The following is an 18,766-nucleotide window of genomic DNA, read 5'->3' as shown; positions in this document are numbered from 1 at the left end:
ATCTGGAATTTGAAGCTTAGCATTAAAGAAAATAGTGAGAAACGCTAAAAATATCCTGCCTTTACCTTACCACAGTCAAGCTGAAAGAAAACAAGGCATTATCAACACATCAAAAACATTATTTTGCTTTACCCAAACATTCATTATCTCTAACAATATATGCACTGAAAGCCAAGTTGGAAAATAAATGCATATATTTTTCAAAACAATAATGTCCATTTAATATGCTTTAAAAGGGAAGCCAGGATTTGGATGAAGCTGAAAACCTTAATCTGGCTCTTTGGGAGAAAATAATTCACCATCTAAACTGTGACCCGTATTATAAAATATCCTATTTCTCACAAAGCTTGTGTTTCAAAAGCTCCTTAAAGGTGTCCAGGTATGTCTCTTACAAAATACACAAAACAAACATCTTCATTAAACTTAACACACAAAAAAAGCTTACTGTAGAAGAAACTGAGGCACACTAACGTAGCCTCAAAAATTTGTACTCTTTCGAAGAGATGAAACTATTTTTAAGTGAAATGAGGGGCACCTGAGTGGCTCAATGGGTTAAGCCTCTGCCTTCAGCTCAGGTCATGATCTCAGGGTCCTGGGATCCAGCCCCGCATCAGCCTCTCTGCTCAGCAGGGATTCTGCTTTTCCCTGTACGAGCTCTCCCTCCCTCAAATAAATAAATAAAATCTTTTTTCTAAAAAAGTGAAACGAATTAAATATGCTCCTAAAATAACTGATTTCAATCTTCAATATCGTGGTTCTAATTAGCCAGCTTATGAAAGGCATAATAAATTAGGAAATCACTATAAAAACAAAACTGTTTATTAATTGTGCAAGTATTAAGATGTATATTGTGCAATGGTAAATCTTTTTATTAACCCAAGACAACAAAAGTAAGGTTTAGGTATTGTATATACTTAATATAGGGATGCCTGGGTGGCTCAGTCAGTTAAGTAAGTGCCTGCCTTCGGCTCCAGTCATGATCCCAGGACCCTGGGATGGAGTCCCACACTGGGGTCCTTGCTCAGCGGGGAGCATGCTTTTCCCTTTGCCTGCGTCTCCCCCTGCTTCTGCACTCTTTCTCTCTAACAATTAAATAAAATCTTAAAAAAAAAAAAAAAAAGAATCTGATACATGGGAGTTTTGGTAAATACCACGTAAGGTGCTCTTTCCTGTGAACTGGCTTTTCTCCACAGCTTGGCAATCTGCTTCACTCTGGTAGTCCAGTCTGCAACAGAAAAGCACGGTACACACATTTCCAGAGCCAAGGTCAGGACGCATCACCATGCAGTGCTGACAGACAACTTAGTCTGGCTACGTTCTCCTAAAATGGGTGGCCCTAAGTTCAGTTCTTTGTGCGGCATAAAGTTCCAGGCGCAGAGTAGGCCAAACAAATATCTGCTAAATGAAGTGTTGCCTTATTAACCATCTCACTAGAGAATGGGGAAGCTTTTAAATCAAATGGGCTAAGCTGCCAAGATTAAGTTAAGCCAAATGTAACACATTCCCTCAACCATGTAGAGGCTACTAGACAGAACCAAACCTAAGAGTTTTATAAAATATCTGTACTCAAGAGAAGTCTATTAATCTGACCAAAAGAAGTAATCATAATTATAAATAAGAATCTCACCAGCATTTGTGCACAACAAACATATGGAAAACTAACAATTTCAAATCATTTCTACGAAATTCACAGTGTCAGGACAGTAAACAAAGTGAAATATGGTGAAATCAACAGTGATAAATGTAGAAATGATTAAGCCATTAAAAAAAAAAGTTTTAAGAAAGCCAATGAAGATGGTGACATAGCAACAGCCTTAACATGTTAACTCATGGGGTTCTAGAATCACATAATAAAAATCACATAATAAAATTACTTAAAAAAAAAATCATAGTTCTACTCTAAGGATAATGGACATTGATCCAAAGTGACTTAATAGAGCCAGATATGCTCATCTATAAACAGCCAATGAAGGTGGGATAAAACAGTATTTGAAAAGTATGTATATTCCTTTACTAGACAACCCTGTACTACACCACTGATTTTTATTGTTCTGTAAGATAGCATTTATTTCTATACAAAATGAATAAAGTAGCACAAAAAGACACCTGAAAGACAGATGTCATCTTTAAGAAAATCCACTTCTGGGTAACCCCCAGGTTATTTAAAAGAGCTATAAGCTGGGTTGCCTGGGTGCCTCAGTGGGTTAAAGCCTCTGCCTTCGGCTCAGGCCATGATCCCAGGGTCCTGGGATCAAGCCCCACATCCAGCTCTCTGCTCTGCGGGGAGCCTGCTTCCTCCTCTCTCTCTGCCTGACTCTCTGCCTACTTGTGCTCTCTGTCAAATAAATAAATAAAAATAAACAAAAATTTAAAATTTTAAAAATTTTTTTAAAAAGCACTATATGCTGGTAGCAGGGAAACGACTCTAAGACAGAGTGTGAATAACGTTTTCTATCCTGATCTGTCTGGCAACATGAACTCACCATAATTAACCAATGTTTGCTTAAAAATATTCTATAAATGACATTCCATTAATCTAAACAGTTCATCCTCTGGTTAAGCAGAATTTTCAAAAATGGTATCTTTATACTATCCAACTTTTTTCAAACAGGCTGGACTGTTGGGGAAAGGGGCAAATACTACTGAGTTAGCTTGGTTGGGAACAGACTCTGAGAATGGGGTCTGATTGAGCCTAACTGTACTCTTGACTACATGTTGAGTTCCTGTTCTGGAATTTTTTTTTTTTTTTTTTTTTGGTAGAGTTACACATGTAACACAACACTGAGTTTCACATTTAGAAGGACTGCTAAGAGTAGGAAAATAGATTTCATCAACTGAAATTAACTTTTAGGAAATATGCAAAGGGATATAGGGTCTCGGCCTGAGAAAATGCTAGATCTTTCTAGACACCTATGGGGTCTTCACATGGCATGCAGTCGTACCTGATGAAATTTAGTGTTGATACACGGTCTTTCTACTACAGTAACAAAAAAACAATCAGGCACTGCACATGCAGGAAAGCTGGTAACACAGACAGCAATACTATATCCATGAATTACCAGGGAATTCCTCCTTCAGGTTGGGGAAATTAATGTTTGTGTAGAGAACAGGTGCTACTGTAGCCATTTCTCCCAGAGCCTCCTCCTTCTCCCACTTCAGTGTACTTCTCTGGGCGTTTGACATTGTATCGTTTTCTCCTTCCCCCGTGGGAGCTGATGATGTCCAAGAGCTGTTAGGATCACTTGCCATTGGATTAAATGCTGGATTTTTATCCCTGGGAAATAATAAATAACTTGACTTCATATACATAAAATTACTTTCTAAATACTATGGTCAAGTACAATTTCCTTAAGACCTCTTCTTATTACAAAGTAGATAACATGTTAGATAATTTTTAGCAAAGATCCTAATATATGTAACATACACTTATACAGTACAAAGCAACGTAAGATAGACCAATTAACATTTTTATAATAAAAATTACTGCAACCTAAGTTTCCATGGAAAATGAAGCCTATGATACCTGGCATCAGCATAAGGAGACTGTGTGATGGCAGAGAAAGTTCCCAAGCCACTTCCTGGAGGCAAAGAATTGTGCGGGAGATGCGGGCTGGGCCCGAGAAGGCCATTCATGAGTGGCATCCGGGAAAAAACATCTTTAAAGAAGAAAACAACAATTCAGTTGGCCTATCATTCATAAATAACTTTTAAAAAGCAGCTTATTTTTGAGTAATATTTCCAAAGAAACATTCCTAGCACTCTTTAAAAGTAGGCTTTTTATTTCAATATGAAGCTAAAATATTGCACAAAGAGTAATTTTTGGTTATACTATTTTGCAATATGGTCTTTGTACTTTTCCCTACTTCATCACAGTGTACTGCAGAGAGCATGTGTGTTGGAGTTGGACAGCCTTGGGCTTGGAGCTTGATTTCTGCTCCCCGTTAAAAAAGAGTCAGTTACTGCTTCTACAGCATGAAGCTACTCTGTGACGTCACTGTCACAACGGATGGGCCTTCCCAGCACGGTGCCTGGCGTGTGGTGAGCTACTCCTTACGTGTCAGCTCCACAGAAAGAATGACTCTGCAGCAAATGCTAGTAAATTTCATCAAATATTCTTTCTCTTCTTCATTCAAAATTTACAAACAGATGGTTCTTTATATTTTACCCCTGTTGGTGTTAATACAAAAAAACCATCCGTGATTCTTAAGCTGGTACGTGGTCTAAAATTATTTGGAACAAGCAATATTTCATCTACCATTATCAAACAGATGATCATTGTTAAAAATACACACATTCTGTTCTGGGCCTCATTTTCATCACGTGCGTGCAGTTTCAACCCACGCACATTTTAACTCTCCTTCCAGCCTATTTATAAGCTTCAAATCTCTAACCATCTTCTTCCTAAACAGCTAGTAGCCAAACCGTAGTAAGACCACCATGTGCATCCCCTAACTCTCCTCAAGCAGGTTAACTCCAACTTTGAGTATTATGATCCTCTATTGGTCTGAACTATTGGGAACAGCCAACTGTCCTTATCTGCACAGCTTTCTGTACCTTCAAAAACCTCCTCCCAATCTAGAGACCTACTCTGAAGTAGAAAGTGCATGGCCTCTGTTGCAACACCCAGAATAACAGTAGGAGACCCATGTCTACATCAACAATCAATTATACAAATGGATATACAGTTACAGAGTTGGCTAATATTTGGCCCAATTGGTGTAATGACAGAGAACTCCTAACAAGGACTTTGTCATGCCGTTAGAATAAAGAACCACCAGGAGCCGCATCTCACCCACAAGTCTGGAACCGCATAACGTCCTGTCACCTAAACCAGACCCTCTAACTGGAACAACTCCGAGTTTAGACGTCTCCAGTTCTTATGGGAGGACACTGGGATGGATTACCACAGGCTTTCAGGATTCTGTCCCAAGGACTTTCTACAAGCTATCTGACTTCCCAACTAGGGCTTATTCTACTAAGTGCTGGAGCTGGACCCTCTGGATCGGAACACAACAGTGACAAGTGTCTCAGGACATCTATGTTCCCTTCAAGGAGGAGATCAGGGAACAACATGTCTGCTTTTATCCCAAGCAGAATGTTACCTCTATTTTCAGTTTCAATGAAAAGTAGGCTCCATTAAGGAGTGTTAAGATTTGATTGAAAAATCTCAAATGTCTTTCATGTAATTAAGAGAAACAAAAGCTTCTTTATTGATAATGACAATGTGATCCATGTCAGCACTATCTTAACCGCAACATGACCATATCGAACCCTTCCATAATACTAGTTTATGAAGCATCTCCCTATATGCCAAGCACTGTTCTGAAAGCTTTGCATGTATTACCTGTTGGATCCTCACCACCACCTAGGAAATGGGTTATCATGAGCTGCTGTGAGATTGAGTCCCCCTTCGGGCTCTGAGCTGGGTACGGAGGCTGCTTAAGAATCTCTCTCCCTCTCATCTTCTGCGCCTACCCTCTTCCCCTACCCATGAGCACATGCCCGCTCTCAAAAAAAAGCATCTTTGATTTGGTTTGATTTCTAAAATCATTATTTTCCATTTCAGAAAACATGGAGATACGGGTTTTTTAATATGCTGAGAAGAGAAATACTGAAGTGTTGCACTCTTAATCATTAAGGAAACATATGGGAACAATTAAGACAAGAAGCACTTATGATGAGTCTATTTTATCCAAATGTAAATCACATGTTTAGTCTAGAAAAAATTAAGGTAAATTTATGTTTAGAGGCTAAACTGGCAGAAACTAAAATATTTTAATTATGTGCATTATGACATTTTTCATGTATACACAAAATTGGTAGTCAAGAGAACATTAAATTATTTGCATATTTCAGCACGTACACAAAAACAATGCAAAGGTTAGAAAAGCATCATTTAATTCCTTAGCTCAACATACCCACAGGAAGCAGTAAGAACAGGGTGCGGAGACGGGACCCTGTGCTCCAATCACCAAGCACCACATCACCCCACGGGACTCCAACCACCCCCACGGAGAGTCCCACACCTGTGGTGCTGGTCTCCCTCACATACCTCCGCAAATTTTAAGTCTAAGTCATCCAATTTCAGCTCTCCAGAAACACGGAGAAATTAGATTATCTGGCAACTAGTTACAAGTAGGTAGAAGAAAACTGACCAAAGACAGATTTCTACACAATTAGAGATCTGAAGTTGACAGTGGAAAAATGTGGCAGATTTACTCTGAAAGGATGCGCTGAGCACACACTCCATGGGGGCGCAGACAGTGATGGGAAGAGATATGACCCTAGCCTTCAAGGAGCTCACGGTCTCAAGGAAAAACTGTGACTATCCAAAAACCATTAACTATCCAAACAGGCATCCACAGCTGTGCCATCTGCCACAACGGAAAGACAGAGCCATGTGTGCAGGTGGCAATCTGCTGACTCGGGATATGACAGGGAAGCCGAGGCTGGGCAGCCAGGTGCAGGGGGTCAGTCTCCAAATGTGTGTGCAGGAAGGGCCGACGGAAGGGGAGCCGGACGGGCGCGTTCTCCCCACTGCCAGTCAAGACAGCAAAAGAACACTGGTCACAAAGTAGATCCCAGAGGGCTGGGAAAGTTCATGGGGGTAGGGGAGTGACTGAGATAAATTCTAATTAAGTGTTGTTCCATGGCCACAAAAGAGGGTTTTCTGCTTTCGGTTTGTATACCTTGTTTCTAAGGGACAAGGCTGATTTGCTTCAGCAACAGTACAGAAACTGCACGAGGGTACTTACGAAACTTTTCTAGAGGTGACGTACCCTGACTGTGTATGGGCACCAGCTGCGGCGCTGGGGGCGGGGGAGGCTGCGGAAACGCGGCCGGCTGAGCGGCTGCAGGACTCAGCACAGCAGTGAACAAGTCTTCGACATCCTTCCCTCCAAGCTCTGTGACACAGAATGACAGTGACAGTAAGATTAAAGCAAAAGACTATCGGAGCCCAAGTGCACGGAATGCCATTTTCATAGACTCAAAGTACACAAACGAGTACCTGGAATTTTATATAACTTCCCAAGAATCGCTCCTAGGATAAAACAGAAACACAAATATTAACAACTACCACGTCAACGTACTGACACAATACAGCATCTGACACAGAAATATCAGGAGAGAAGTTCAATGATAAAGAAGCATGCAGAAATCTTTGAAAATCATATTTAGTCAAGTCTTTTAGAAAGCCTAGATGTAGGGCAAATATTTTACCATCTGTGACCATCTTGTCTAGCTCAGGACTAAGGATTCCATCCAGCTGCTCTTCACTTAACGGCCGGGAGCCTGGATTGACACTTGGCTGTGGCAAAGAGGCCGGGTCACCAGCAACAGGACCAATATCTATTCCGGCTGGAGGAGCAAAGTCAACAGATTACAAGTGCATTCCGAATATTCACATAAAATGCACAGCACTATTTACCTGCATCAACATACAACAATACAATTAAAACAGAGCAATGAAAAGTTTGTAGTTCTAAATTAATCATGGTTCTTATATCAATTTGAATGGTCAATCGGTAAAAATCAGGCAGAATGTAAACTTAGGTGCCACTTAAAGTTGTACTTTAATCAAAGTAAATACATTTCCTGAGGAACAGAAGGACACACGTGGTTCTAAACTTCCACAAAAAATAAGCACTACATCATTAATAGTAACCTACAAGAAGATCTGATACATAGTATTTAATATGTAAGTGATTGCTTTAGCTTGGAATTAGTAATTTCCAATGTATAGTTCAACAATCACCTGTAGTGTGTGACACAGGAGGGACAGACTTTCACAAAAATTAATGCTCTAAAATTCTCAATGTTTAGTCAACATTATCCTTCTGTGAATAATTTTGACCACAGATCATATTTTGGAAATATTCTGTAGTCACAAAACAAGATATAGATTATATTTATAACATACCATGGTTTATTTCATACAAACTGGTTTCCAGGCAAAACGCACATTGAAAAGTGGTCTACCGTCTACTTTATCATGCTCTCAGTACTACTACCATTAAAAACTAAAATTTAGTCTGCCCTTATATACTTTTGTATTAGGAACTAACTCTATAACACGTGGGTAATACTATAAATTACACAAAAAGAAGAATAAAACCATTCATTAAAAAAACAAAAGGACTAGTGACAAAGTCATCCACAGCACAGCACAGCTGTACCGCGCTTTAGCTGCCCCCACAAAGGGAAAAGCGAGGGTGGATTAGTGACAAATTAGCACTCTAACAGAACGCATGCACCTACAGGTTGTTTCAGCTGGAATCACTATAGAAAAGACTACGTCTAGTCAGCCGTCACCCATGGCTGTTTCTTACCAAACGGAAAAGGTGAGCTCTCAACCTGGAAAGTGCATAAATGAAGACCTACAAGACCCAAACCGAATAAATGTAGGGTTACCACAGGAGGGGAGGTGAGAGTCACGCAAACAAAGAAGAAACAGGACACAGCAAGACTGCAGGGCAACAAGCCTGAAGTCTGATGCCATCAGAAAGACGACAGAAATTAACTTGCTATCTCCTCTCCTAAAGCAAAGGGGCTGAGGTAGATCAAATAAAATGATGAGTTCGTTGACAAGCCAAAACAAACTTTCTTTCCATTTCAGAGAAGACTAAACTTATTCCACACACACAAGCACATACACACGCCTTTCACCGTATCATAAAACAGACACTAGACAAATACAGACATAGATACCTGAATGATCAACTGATTTTGCAAGGTCATCGGAAATTATTCCAAGAATGTCATCATCTGTGTTTAAGACTTCAGAAATATCAGCTAAGGGGTCATCAGTCGTACCTAAGCATAGCAAGTATATTTTTAAAGTCTCAATATTGTCCTAGACATTAAGTTCTAAAACACACTCACTCATTCAACCATTCACTAAACATCTAGACTACAGCAGATACGGAGTTAAGTGCTAGAATCGTAAGATTATTACTTCTAAAGTAAGGAATTTTTCAAAGAAAACACACACCTGCGTGTTGAATAAAAAAACATTAAAAATTAAGACTACTTTTGGTTTGTGACTGTTTGTTAACAATAAAACTTAAAGACCAGTAAGAGAAATAAAGGCAATAAAAGTAAAATAGACTGCTCTAAGAAAGCAAAAAAAAAAAAAAAATGCATTAAGAAAGTGACATTTCTAAAAGTGACATCTAGAAAATAAGACAAAGAAGATAAATACCAAAGACAAATGCATTTAGAGATTCCTTGTAAAATATAAGGGGGTACCAGCTAGTTAGATGCCTACTTCCAACCTTGATCTTAATACTGATTAATCATTCGTGTACTTATTCAAAAATATTTCCGGACCCACAGAATCATGTCTATGGAGTACGTTAGTGGGCACTGTCCCAGCCACTGGGAATTCAGAATAACCAAAACCAAGTGCTCGCTCACTCTCTTCACTTCCTCAGAGGGAGCCAGCAAATACCTAACAGCAGTGTCCGTGCTACGAAGATAACAGTAAGGACAAAGGATTCAGAGTAAGATGTGAAGATGATAAAGTATTAGATAAAGTGGTCAGGGAAGACCATTTAAAGGACATGACCAAGGATTAATGTAAATGAGTAAGGGAGTAAGATGCATAAAGATGGAGAGAACCCTCCAGGCAAAGGGAAAAGCAGACAGAAAGACGGAAGCAGGAGGGGTTTGGCCAAGTGTGGTCTGGGTGGTTGACTACAGCAGTGAAGGGAAGGAGGGGGTAGGAAATAAAAGGCAGCTGAAGTGAGATTCCATGCGGTTTTCTAAGTCGTGGTGCAGGCTGAGCTCTATTCGGAAACATAAAGCAGAACGGGAACTTGTCGGAAGGTGGAGAGCTGGAGGGCAGGAGTGGTGTCTGAAAGGGAGAGCGCTGGCTTCCGGGTGTAGAACAGACCGGGGGAGGTGGGCGTAGGGAGCGCTGGCAGCAGGGCAGGCCTGGAGACCTCTCAAGAGGCTGCTGCTGTAGTCCAGTGAGAGGTGGTCACACCAGGCACTCTAGAGCAGGAGGGGGAGTGGAGGTAAAACGTGGCCGACTTTGGGCTACGTCCTGAAGCAGAGACGAATCTGTGGGCGCATCTGGGGCGCGGTGTCAGATAACAGAGCCAAGGAGGACTCCAAAGTTGGTTTCCAGACTCATCAGTGAGACAAAAGGCTAGCTTTAAGAACTAATATAAGAAACATCTGCATTTTTAAATCCCTGTCGACTGTTTTTACTTTTTATAAAAGGGGGGGAAGGGACATAAAACACGTTTAAGATCCTAGATAAAATATCCCTGTAAGACACAAATAGTCTTGTCCCACTTAACATACTTCTCAAATAGAATCTGTAAATTAAGTGCCCAAATATTTGTAAAGTTTTTAGAGAAATAAAATCACTTCAATACTGTCTTCTCTAGACACCTTCAGGAAAATATATCTGAAATATTTCAGGCATTCTGTGTGTTATTAAACCAATGGAATTCTACTACATAAATTACAACTAACATTTTTCAAAAATATTTTAAAAGTTCACCCCTACTTGAAGAAAGGGATTTTTCTATCTTACCAACAAATCATTAGAACTGCTGTGATAGACAGATTATACTGAATGAGATACAACAAGCTGCTACTCATGAACTTTCCTGTTAGAAAGGCCAGAGTAGTTCAGCTGCAGAGAATGTCCCATTCAGTCTGGGTTTTGGAACAGGTGCTATTCTGGTCCTCTCCATTCTGGCTTCATAACTGTACCATTCTCTGCAGTTTTGTGAATAGATCAATGTTTTTCCTACCACAATATGTCTTCTGCCCAACTTCAGTTCTCTTCCTCATAAAAACTCAAGTGAAAGTAAATTCTAGTGAAGTTTTTAAATGGCTAGTCAAGATTTTTACAGGAAGATATCCTTCCATTAAGATACTGTTTGACAGATCCACAAGTCTTTTGCTATATATTAACAATATACTGACTTGGTAAGAGCAGGTGAGCACTTAAAGCAACAGAATCAAAGTAAAAGTAAAATGATCTCCTAAGATAAACAAAAACCATGGCCTTAGACCAGTGTTTAACTTCTGCACTGCCAACAAGAAGACTGACATCTTGTATGTGTGCAAAAGCCGGTAAGACTGCTTCTAATTATTTTGAGAAGTTAAAATAAAAGCCTGTATGCCAACCAGGGTAATGCCAAGTTAATAGAGCTGTAATATATCAAAAGTCATCTCTCAGTAAAAGGTCACCTTAAGATCATTTTCCAAATAGAGTTCATCAAATTCACTGAGTTTAAAAAAGGTAATCAATAGTAAAAGGGGAAGGTTGTCAGAAAAACAATATACGACTGATAGTAAGATAAAAATCTACAAGTGGGGCAGAAACCCTGTGATCGTAATTCCTACATACTGAACTAGTTAAACTCCTAGAGCCTTAATATCACTTTATAGGCATATTAATGTCTCAAACCTTTCCCTGCTTCTAAATAGCCCCCATGTTCACTCTACGTGAGGTAGTGGTTCTCGATCGGGGGCAGTTTTGCAGGGACATTTGGCAGTGTCTGGAGATGCTGCCGGTCATCCCGACAGGAGGACAGAGATGCTGCAAGTACCCCACGACGCACCAACAACGGCTCATCTGGCCCAAGCGGTCGGCAGTGAGAAGCGGTGACCTAACACACTGTATCCCACTGAATCCGCGCAGACTGGCAGCCGGGTCCAGCTTTTCTCCTCCCGTCTTCTGCATTTCCTTGGGTTATGTAATTAACAAAAATCCATCCCACTTAAATCAAAGGTTATTACATTTATTACTCACCGACTACGGCAAAATTACACCTCCTTACATTATCCTTAGCATATTATAAGCTGAGCATTCTCCTCTGCAGCACTTGATTTTGGCGGCAGTTACACCGACAAATTTATTTGCCAATCCTAAAGACCTGTCAAGTACTTGCATTTACTGAATGTATATTACACTTCAAAGAAGCTGACTTTTAAAAGCATATGAGGCCAAACTAAAGCATTTCAAAGGCTTTATTACAAGGAATCCAAGTGTCACATGATAAAGAACGCATCGTAAATTATTCCACATACCGTGAGTCCCGGGTTTTGCTGGAGTTGAGGAGGAACTAAGCAGTGGATCTAAGGAAGGATCCAAGAAATTTGTGTTCATGTTTGTTTTATATGAAAGCTGAGCTGTATCTTCTGACAAATTATCTAAACTTAGCTTGTTTTGTCTACTTGTATCTAGAAGATCTTTTCCAAAGAAAGCTTCCTAGATAAAGATAAGCACATATGAAAATGACTGATTTAGTTATATAATTCTAAAATGCTAACAGGTAATTCTGCCATTTTTGACAAGAAGTAAGAAATAACACAAAAACTTGGTATTCAAGAATACAGAAACTGAATACAGAAATATATAAACAATACAGAAATAACCTGTCAATTGCTTTATACAGATGGCCCCTTATTTTAAAAGATGCTTTTGTAGTTTTACTGGAGACAAATAAAATTATGCAAATAAAATCACATACTTATGTCAAACATGTTTCTAGGAACTGCAACATAATAATCCAGTTAATTCCAGGAGATTAGGCAACAATTAAATTTAAAAACTGATAAAATTGTAACACTCTTGGCACTGACTCATACTTTTTAAAAAACTAGGTTTCATGAATATTATTAGTATTTATAGATTACTTGCAGAAAATAACACAACGGTTTGATCTACAGCTTTAATATTTACATACTTCAGGTAGATTTAGTAACCTCATATTGATTCACACAGCCACATTAAAGACTGAACATGCTATAAATCTGAAAGAGGGTTTTTTATAGTCATTTGAACCATACTATGTGCACAAAATTTAGTACTAAAGGCTTTTGGCTTTTTATTCACTTTCTCGTATTAACATTTCTCCATTTCAATATACTTCCTCTACCCAAGAGACCAGTGTTTCAAGCTGAGTTGCTTACAACTAGAGAATCACTCCAAAACTTTTCAAGGATCAGTAAGAAGGACAAAAAGAAGCCCTTGGGACATGCCTCCCCCCTTCACTTCAACCCAACAACCAGACTAGAAGCTCTAGTCTATTTTCTGTAAGGTGGTCCTGTCTAGAAGAAGGATCCTTTGTAGAAAACAATTTTGCAGAAACTCAACACTTAACACACTCTCGCCAAAGACACATACACAGAAAAGGTTCACTGCAACATTTTTTACAATACCAAAAGTGAAAGCAGCTTCAATGTCTGTCAAAGGCATTATGACTAAACAAATTATTGATACCCAAATTATAAAACACATCAATTTTTTAAAAGGATACAGAGCTATGCTGTCAAAGAAAAGCTCTGAAATACAGTATTAAGGCAAGTTGAGTGATGTGTTCAGCAAAACATCAAATACAAGCCAAGACTATTCCCACTCGGCAAAAACAAGTTAAAGAGTGAGTTCCAGAAGGACAGCACCGACTGTTAATAACGCTAACTTCTGCAAAGGGGTGGGGAAGGAGGTATATGATGTCTCGTCGAGGTGATGATCTATTTGATTTGAAATTTTCACATTTTTTAAGTGAACACACTGTTTCACTAAGAAAAATCTGAAAACCAGCAGAGTTAGAGAACCAGGTAGAGTATGATCCGCTCAAGAGGGTGTTTATCGTGAGGAAAAACCGAGAATAGCAGAGCATCTTGGAACTTGAGAGATCATTTATTTCATGCCTTTGGTGTAAGTCTGAGACTATGATTAGCAAGACCTTTTCTCTTTAAGTGACTCAGGACGACTTTAGTGCTATTTATAAGCAATGGTGTTAACATTCGTATCAATCTGATGGCTTTCTGTTAACTTTATATAAAGGAATGGCTCCATATGGCTTCAGATTTCATAATGTGACTCCCAGAACAAACTGGAGATTTTAAATGTACCACAGGGGTTCCTAAGGTCACACAGCCGCACTAGGTCTTAGGAGACCACATAAATATTTCTATTGGGTAGATTATATATTTATTAATCTTAACAGTATCAGGATAAACTTGGAAATGGCTGCTGAACTCCTGTGGGCTTTCATCACTCTGTATTCCCTCAGTAGGGGAAAAACACAACCTGCTACTACGAGATGTCCAAGAAACAGCAAGCATTACAAAGGATTCCTTCACATCCCCCTGCCCGAAGAAAGGTTAGGTGTTCCTGAGGGACAGCAGAGGAAAGAATCCAGCTCAACAGATCAAGATTATAGCTGTGATCAGGAAATCAGATCCACTACTCTTAAAGCTCTTTTCCGAAGTATTTTCCCATGTTCGTAAGTAGCTAAAGAAGGCTTCGTGCCTACATACAGCCCTCTCAGAAGGTCAGCAGGAGGAGGCAGAGGTGGAGAAGCAGGTCATGTGCTCAATATTCTCAAGAAAGGGAGGGGAAGGGGATGAGAGGAACCAAACAGGATGTGATGAAAGGCCAGATCTCCTGACCAGTAAAATGACTATTACATGTTTAAAAAGGTGGTACACAGGATGAATGGGTATTTGAAGGGAATCCGGGGAAAATAAAACATTTCTTAAAGAAAGCCAACATGGGGGCGCCTGGGTGGCTCAGTGGGTTAAAGCTGCTGCCTTCGGCTCAGGTCATGATCCCAGCGTCCTGGGATCGAGCCCCACATCGGGCTCTCTGCTCAGCAGGGAGCCTGCTTCCCTCTCTCTCTCTCTCTCTCTGCCTGCCTCTCTGCCTACTTGTGATCTCTGTCTGTCAAATAAATAAATAAAATCTTAAAAAAAGAAAGAAAACCAACACGTATGGCACAAGTTCACACTTCCTATTCAATACCCCAACATTGCTGGGCACACAGATGGCAAAGAGAATGAGATCAAATCACTAACTGGTAGCACAGTGGAATTCAAACTTGGGACGTCATTCCAGCCTTAAAAGCCCCACTCTAAAATGGTCACTGCCCTTAAGATATTAGCTAATAAAAACTTCTACTTATATATATTACTACATACTGTATACTAAGCTTAAAAGTTTTATTAAACACAGAAGACATTTTTTACTCAAACGAGTATTTGATTTTTATACTTCTAATCTACCAGAAACGAAAACTGAAAAAGCTGGATGCTAGCTGAATGGGTATGTATTTTAAAACCAGTAAGAGCCAACTGGAAAATAAAGGTAAAAAACTAATAACTGCATGCAAGCAACAAAGCAGTATCTTTGCAGGCCGTTATTCCATGGGAGGAACAGACCAGATGGAGACCCCGTGATGGTCTGCTCCAATGCCACTTCCACACCTGAAGGCAGAGGACCAGCCTCGCCCTATCTCTAGTATCGGGCCTTCTGCAGACGGCATCGCGTGGTTTGGAACTCATCCGAACCACGCGATGTGCCTTCACGCTTACAGATCAGCTAGAGGAAATTCTACTTTCACGCAGCCTCCACCTAGAAAACCATGTCTTCACGTTGAGGGATGTTTTTTTGATGTGTGATTTAGAAAACAAAAACAATTCCACTTAAAGGTTTGGATCCCTGATCTCTAAAAGTGGTGAACAGTGGTTAAAGCTGTAACTTGGCTGCTATAAAGCCATCTTTATTCACTGAATGTATCACTCTGACCTGTACTGGCCGAGGGAGCTGTCGTCGGTGGGAGGTGGGTGTGGGGAGCACACAGGTGCAAATGGTTTGGAAGAATGAGCTTTCCCTAGTTCAAAATGTCCTTTATGTCTTATGAAATATTTAGAAGTAAGAAAACTGGGACAAAAAAGAACTTCATGAATAGTATCAAGGCACAAAAGAGAGAAAATTTTGTGGGCCTCTGAAAGGTAAAAAAAAAAAAAAAAAAAAAAAAAAAAGGCACTTATAATAACGAATTAAAACAAGTAAAACATTAACAAAGTAATAAAACCTTTCCCAAAACTCAATACATCACATTTCTTTCGTTAATCAACTACAGAACATAATGTAAAGCGAAGCATTACTTGTAAATAGGCAGGGAACGTTTCTTCGAGCTTATTTTTCCGTTTTCGGTATCTCTTCTTTATTTTTTCAGTGTTTTCAGTAACAGAAACGGATTCGTCAACTAGAGCATCTGGTAAGTGCTCGCTCCAGCCTGAAACAGCAGTCACATCTGTAAGTTTGTGGTATTTAAAGTTTTCAGACAAATCCACCCAAAGTAACTTTATAGCTTAGAAACATACACTCAAGATCCATATAAACAAACAAGCTTTTTTTTCTTTCTCTCCAGTTTTATTGAGATATAATTGGCATACAACACTGTAAGTTTAAGGTATACAGCAGGACTTGACCAAGACGCTTTTTCACAAAAATATGTCAAAGCAAGTTTATTAGTAAGTTTTAAGTATCACTAAAAATACAACGCATGTCTATTTAGTATCAATATGAGTTTACTATTGTCTCTTAAGGAGCATTTCCTTACTTGCAGAGCAGTAAATTGTTTTAACATCAACAGTGTGTTAAAAATTAAAATAATGAAAAATCACATGCTCCTGAGCCTGGGGAAAATGGCTACTCGTATACTAAAGGCAATTTAGCAGGAACAATCTTTTTGTAGAGTTTATCAGGCAAATTCAACAAAAGTCTTTTTAAAAACGTGTGTTCTTCAATTAAGCAATTCCAAGTTCAGGGGTTTATTGTGAATTGGGTTTTTGTGGTACACGTATATTGTAATAATATATTACTATCTAAAAATAAGCTCGTAAATATGCTATGAATGCCCAATCTTAAAATCAATCAGAAATGGAAAGAAAACAAAATTTTATCTATGAGATTAGCAAATAACTAAGCACACTATTTCAAGCAGATAGGTAAGCACTCAAATGATAGGCTCACACTCCTAAGGCAAACGGCACACCCCTTCTGGAAACCAGTGAAGGTACTTTTGTTACCCGAATATGTAAGTGGACTAACTCTTCTGAAAACTACAAATGGTGGATAAACATTCTTTAAACAACCTTATTAAGTGTAGAGTAATCTAACCATGAAATAAAGAATCCTCAAAGACCAAAAAAGTTCAGGTGAAAGAGGAACCACAGAAAGAAATACACACAGAACCAAGTAAAGCTCCCCTGATTTTGCTAAAATCCAGTGGTCCTGAGCTCCCGTTTTCAGAGCCTCATGAGGAATGGGGACTGGAACACAAAGTTTAAATCCTCCCCCACTCTCCCCCACTGAGACAGAGATTAGCCAGAGGTGCCTCCTATAAAGGTGAGACCCAGAAGGATGCTCAGGGTTGGTTCAACAAGAAACCCATCCCCCCAAGCCCCCCCCACACACCACGCCTCCCTGTCTCCACCACCAATAGCAAAGGAAACAGCTTGTCTTGTCATGGAAGTTGGTGCTGGGCAGAAATGCAAAAACCGGAAATCTTCCCTGCGAGTTCATAAACTCAGGATAGCCCTAATGTGTAAGAAACCTGTAGTTATAACAGAGATGGACCACAAAACTTCAAGACAAGAATTTAAGCTAAATTCTTTTAGCTACAGAAGTCCCGGGTAAGGCAGTAGCAGCTCGTGCTCCTCTGGTAACAGAGGCAGATATTCCCTGAAATAAGCCACCTTCAATTCGGTCCTCAAAAAAGTTGAGAGAATGTTCTACAGAATATGAGCTCAGGGTAAGAAAAAAATTGTAAATATATTATGTGTATGTATGAATCTCAGACAATAAATACAGTGAAATGAGGCTCCAGAAGGGCTGGGAGTGACACACAGGAGAACCAGTGTTAACCCTTTCTACCCTGCATCACTGGGACACACAGAAGTAACAGTGCACTGGGACTAGGGGGAGTGACTAGAAGGTGTTAAAATACGAAAAAGGCAATTTGGAAAAGGAAACAACCCATAACATAATGAACACTCCCCAGATGACTCCACATGCTGCATATGAAGGGATAAAATACTGACCTAACAGAACTAAAATTAGAGAACAGAACACAGAAAGATGCAAAACAAAACCAGTCTCAGTGAACGTATCCTACTTCTTCGGGCTTCTTACAGCCATTGTAAGTCATGTCAGAAAGTCCTTTAAAACCATCTGGAGCTTCCTTTTAAAAACACAATTTGTAATTTTCATTAATTCACAGGTCAAAACCGCACCCCATAATAATGGAAGAACTCTTATCAGAGCACATTCCGAAAACAGCTCCTTCCTTCACATCCTGCAGAAAGCATTTAAAATGCATAAAGCATACAGACTGTGACATACTGACCCAACGCGTTCATCAGAACCAGTTCTCAAGCTATGGTTAAGCAATGATTTAGCCTTCTCTGAAGATCTATGTGAGGATGACAGAGTAGTTACTGGAAAACATATTTCTAAAACATGATACAATTTTCTTAAAAATTGCTGGATTGGCTGTCACTTTCAACAAAATAGTCTAAAGTCTCCAATTCCAGGGGTGCCTGGGTGGCTCAGTGGGTTAAGCCTCTGCCTTCAGCTCGGGTCATGATCCCAGGGTCCTGGGATCGAGCCCCACATCAGACTCTCTGCTCAGCAGGAAGCCTGCTTCCTCCTCTCTCTCTGCCTGCCTCTCTGCCTACTTGTGGTCTCTGTCTAATAAATAAATAAAATCTTTAAAAAAAAAAAAAGATTTAAAGTCTCCAATTCCATACCAAGGAGACAAGTCAGGCTAAGAAGGGCCTTTTGTGAGATGACCAGGAAGCACAAGTGTGACTGAGTGATCCAGTCCCTTCAATGTTTGTACTTAACTCAAGAAAAACAAAGTTGTTTCAAAAAAATCTCAGAGGAATACACTCTACTGGACTTAAACCTTTTCCTTACCACACCTAATTTCTGTATTACAGGTAT

At 39.6% G+C, this 18,766-nt stretch overlaps 1 protein-coding gene across 19 annotated transcripts in view; it reads right to left on the bottom strand.

Moving 5' to 3' along the window:
• Positions 1-18,766, bottom strand: part of KMT2C (lysine methyltransferase 2C) — a 270,498-nt gene that overhangs the window by 46,585 nt on the left and 205,147 nt on the right. For 13 of the 19 annotated variants that reach the window (XR_004276659.1, XM_032303952.1, XM_032303959.1 and 10 more), the window contains 10 exons: positions 15,922-16,052; positions 12,055-12,235; positions 8,710-8,814; positions 8,331-8,378; positions 7,222-7,359; positions 7,010-7,042; positions 6,756-6,905; positions 3,524-3,656; positions 3,060-3,274; positions 1,152-1,225 (listed from right to left, as the gene is read on the bottom strand). Coding sequence is in view for 18 of the 19 variants with exons in the window: in XM_032303952.1 (XP_032159843.1) it covers positions 1,152-1,225; positions 3,060-3,274; positions 3,524-3,656; positions 6,756-6,905; positions 7,010-7,042; positions 7,222-7,359; positions 8,331-8,378; positions 8,710-8,814; positions 12,055-12,235; positions 15,922-16,052 (1,208 nt within the window). In the remaining variant the exon portion in view is untranslated. The remainder of the gene's footprint in view (positions 1-1,151; positions 1,226-3,059; positions 3,275-3,523; positions 3,657-6,755; positions 6,906-7,009; positions 7,043-7,221; positions 7,360-8,330; positions 8,379-8,709; positions 8,815-12,054; positions 12,236-15,921; positions 16,053-18,766) is intronic. The other 6 variants (XM_032303960.1, XM_032303970.1, XM_032303966.1 and 3 more) reach the window with 2 other exon arrangements.

The sequence above is a fragment of the Mustela erminea genome, chromosome 11 (genome assembly GCF_009829155.1).
Source record: "Mustela erminea isolate mMusErm1 chromosome 11, mMusErm1.Pri, whole genome shotgun sequence".
Classification (NCBI taxonomy): domain Eukaryota; kingdom Metazoa; phylum Chordata; class Mammalia; order Carnivora; family Mustelidae; genus Mustela; species Mustela erminea.
The sequence above is the reverse complement of the archived record's forward strand: the minus strand, read 5'-3'. Positions and strand labels throughout refer to the sequence as shown.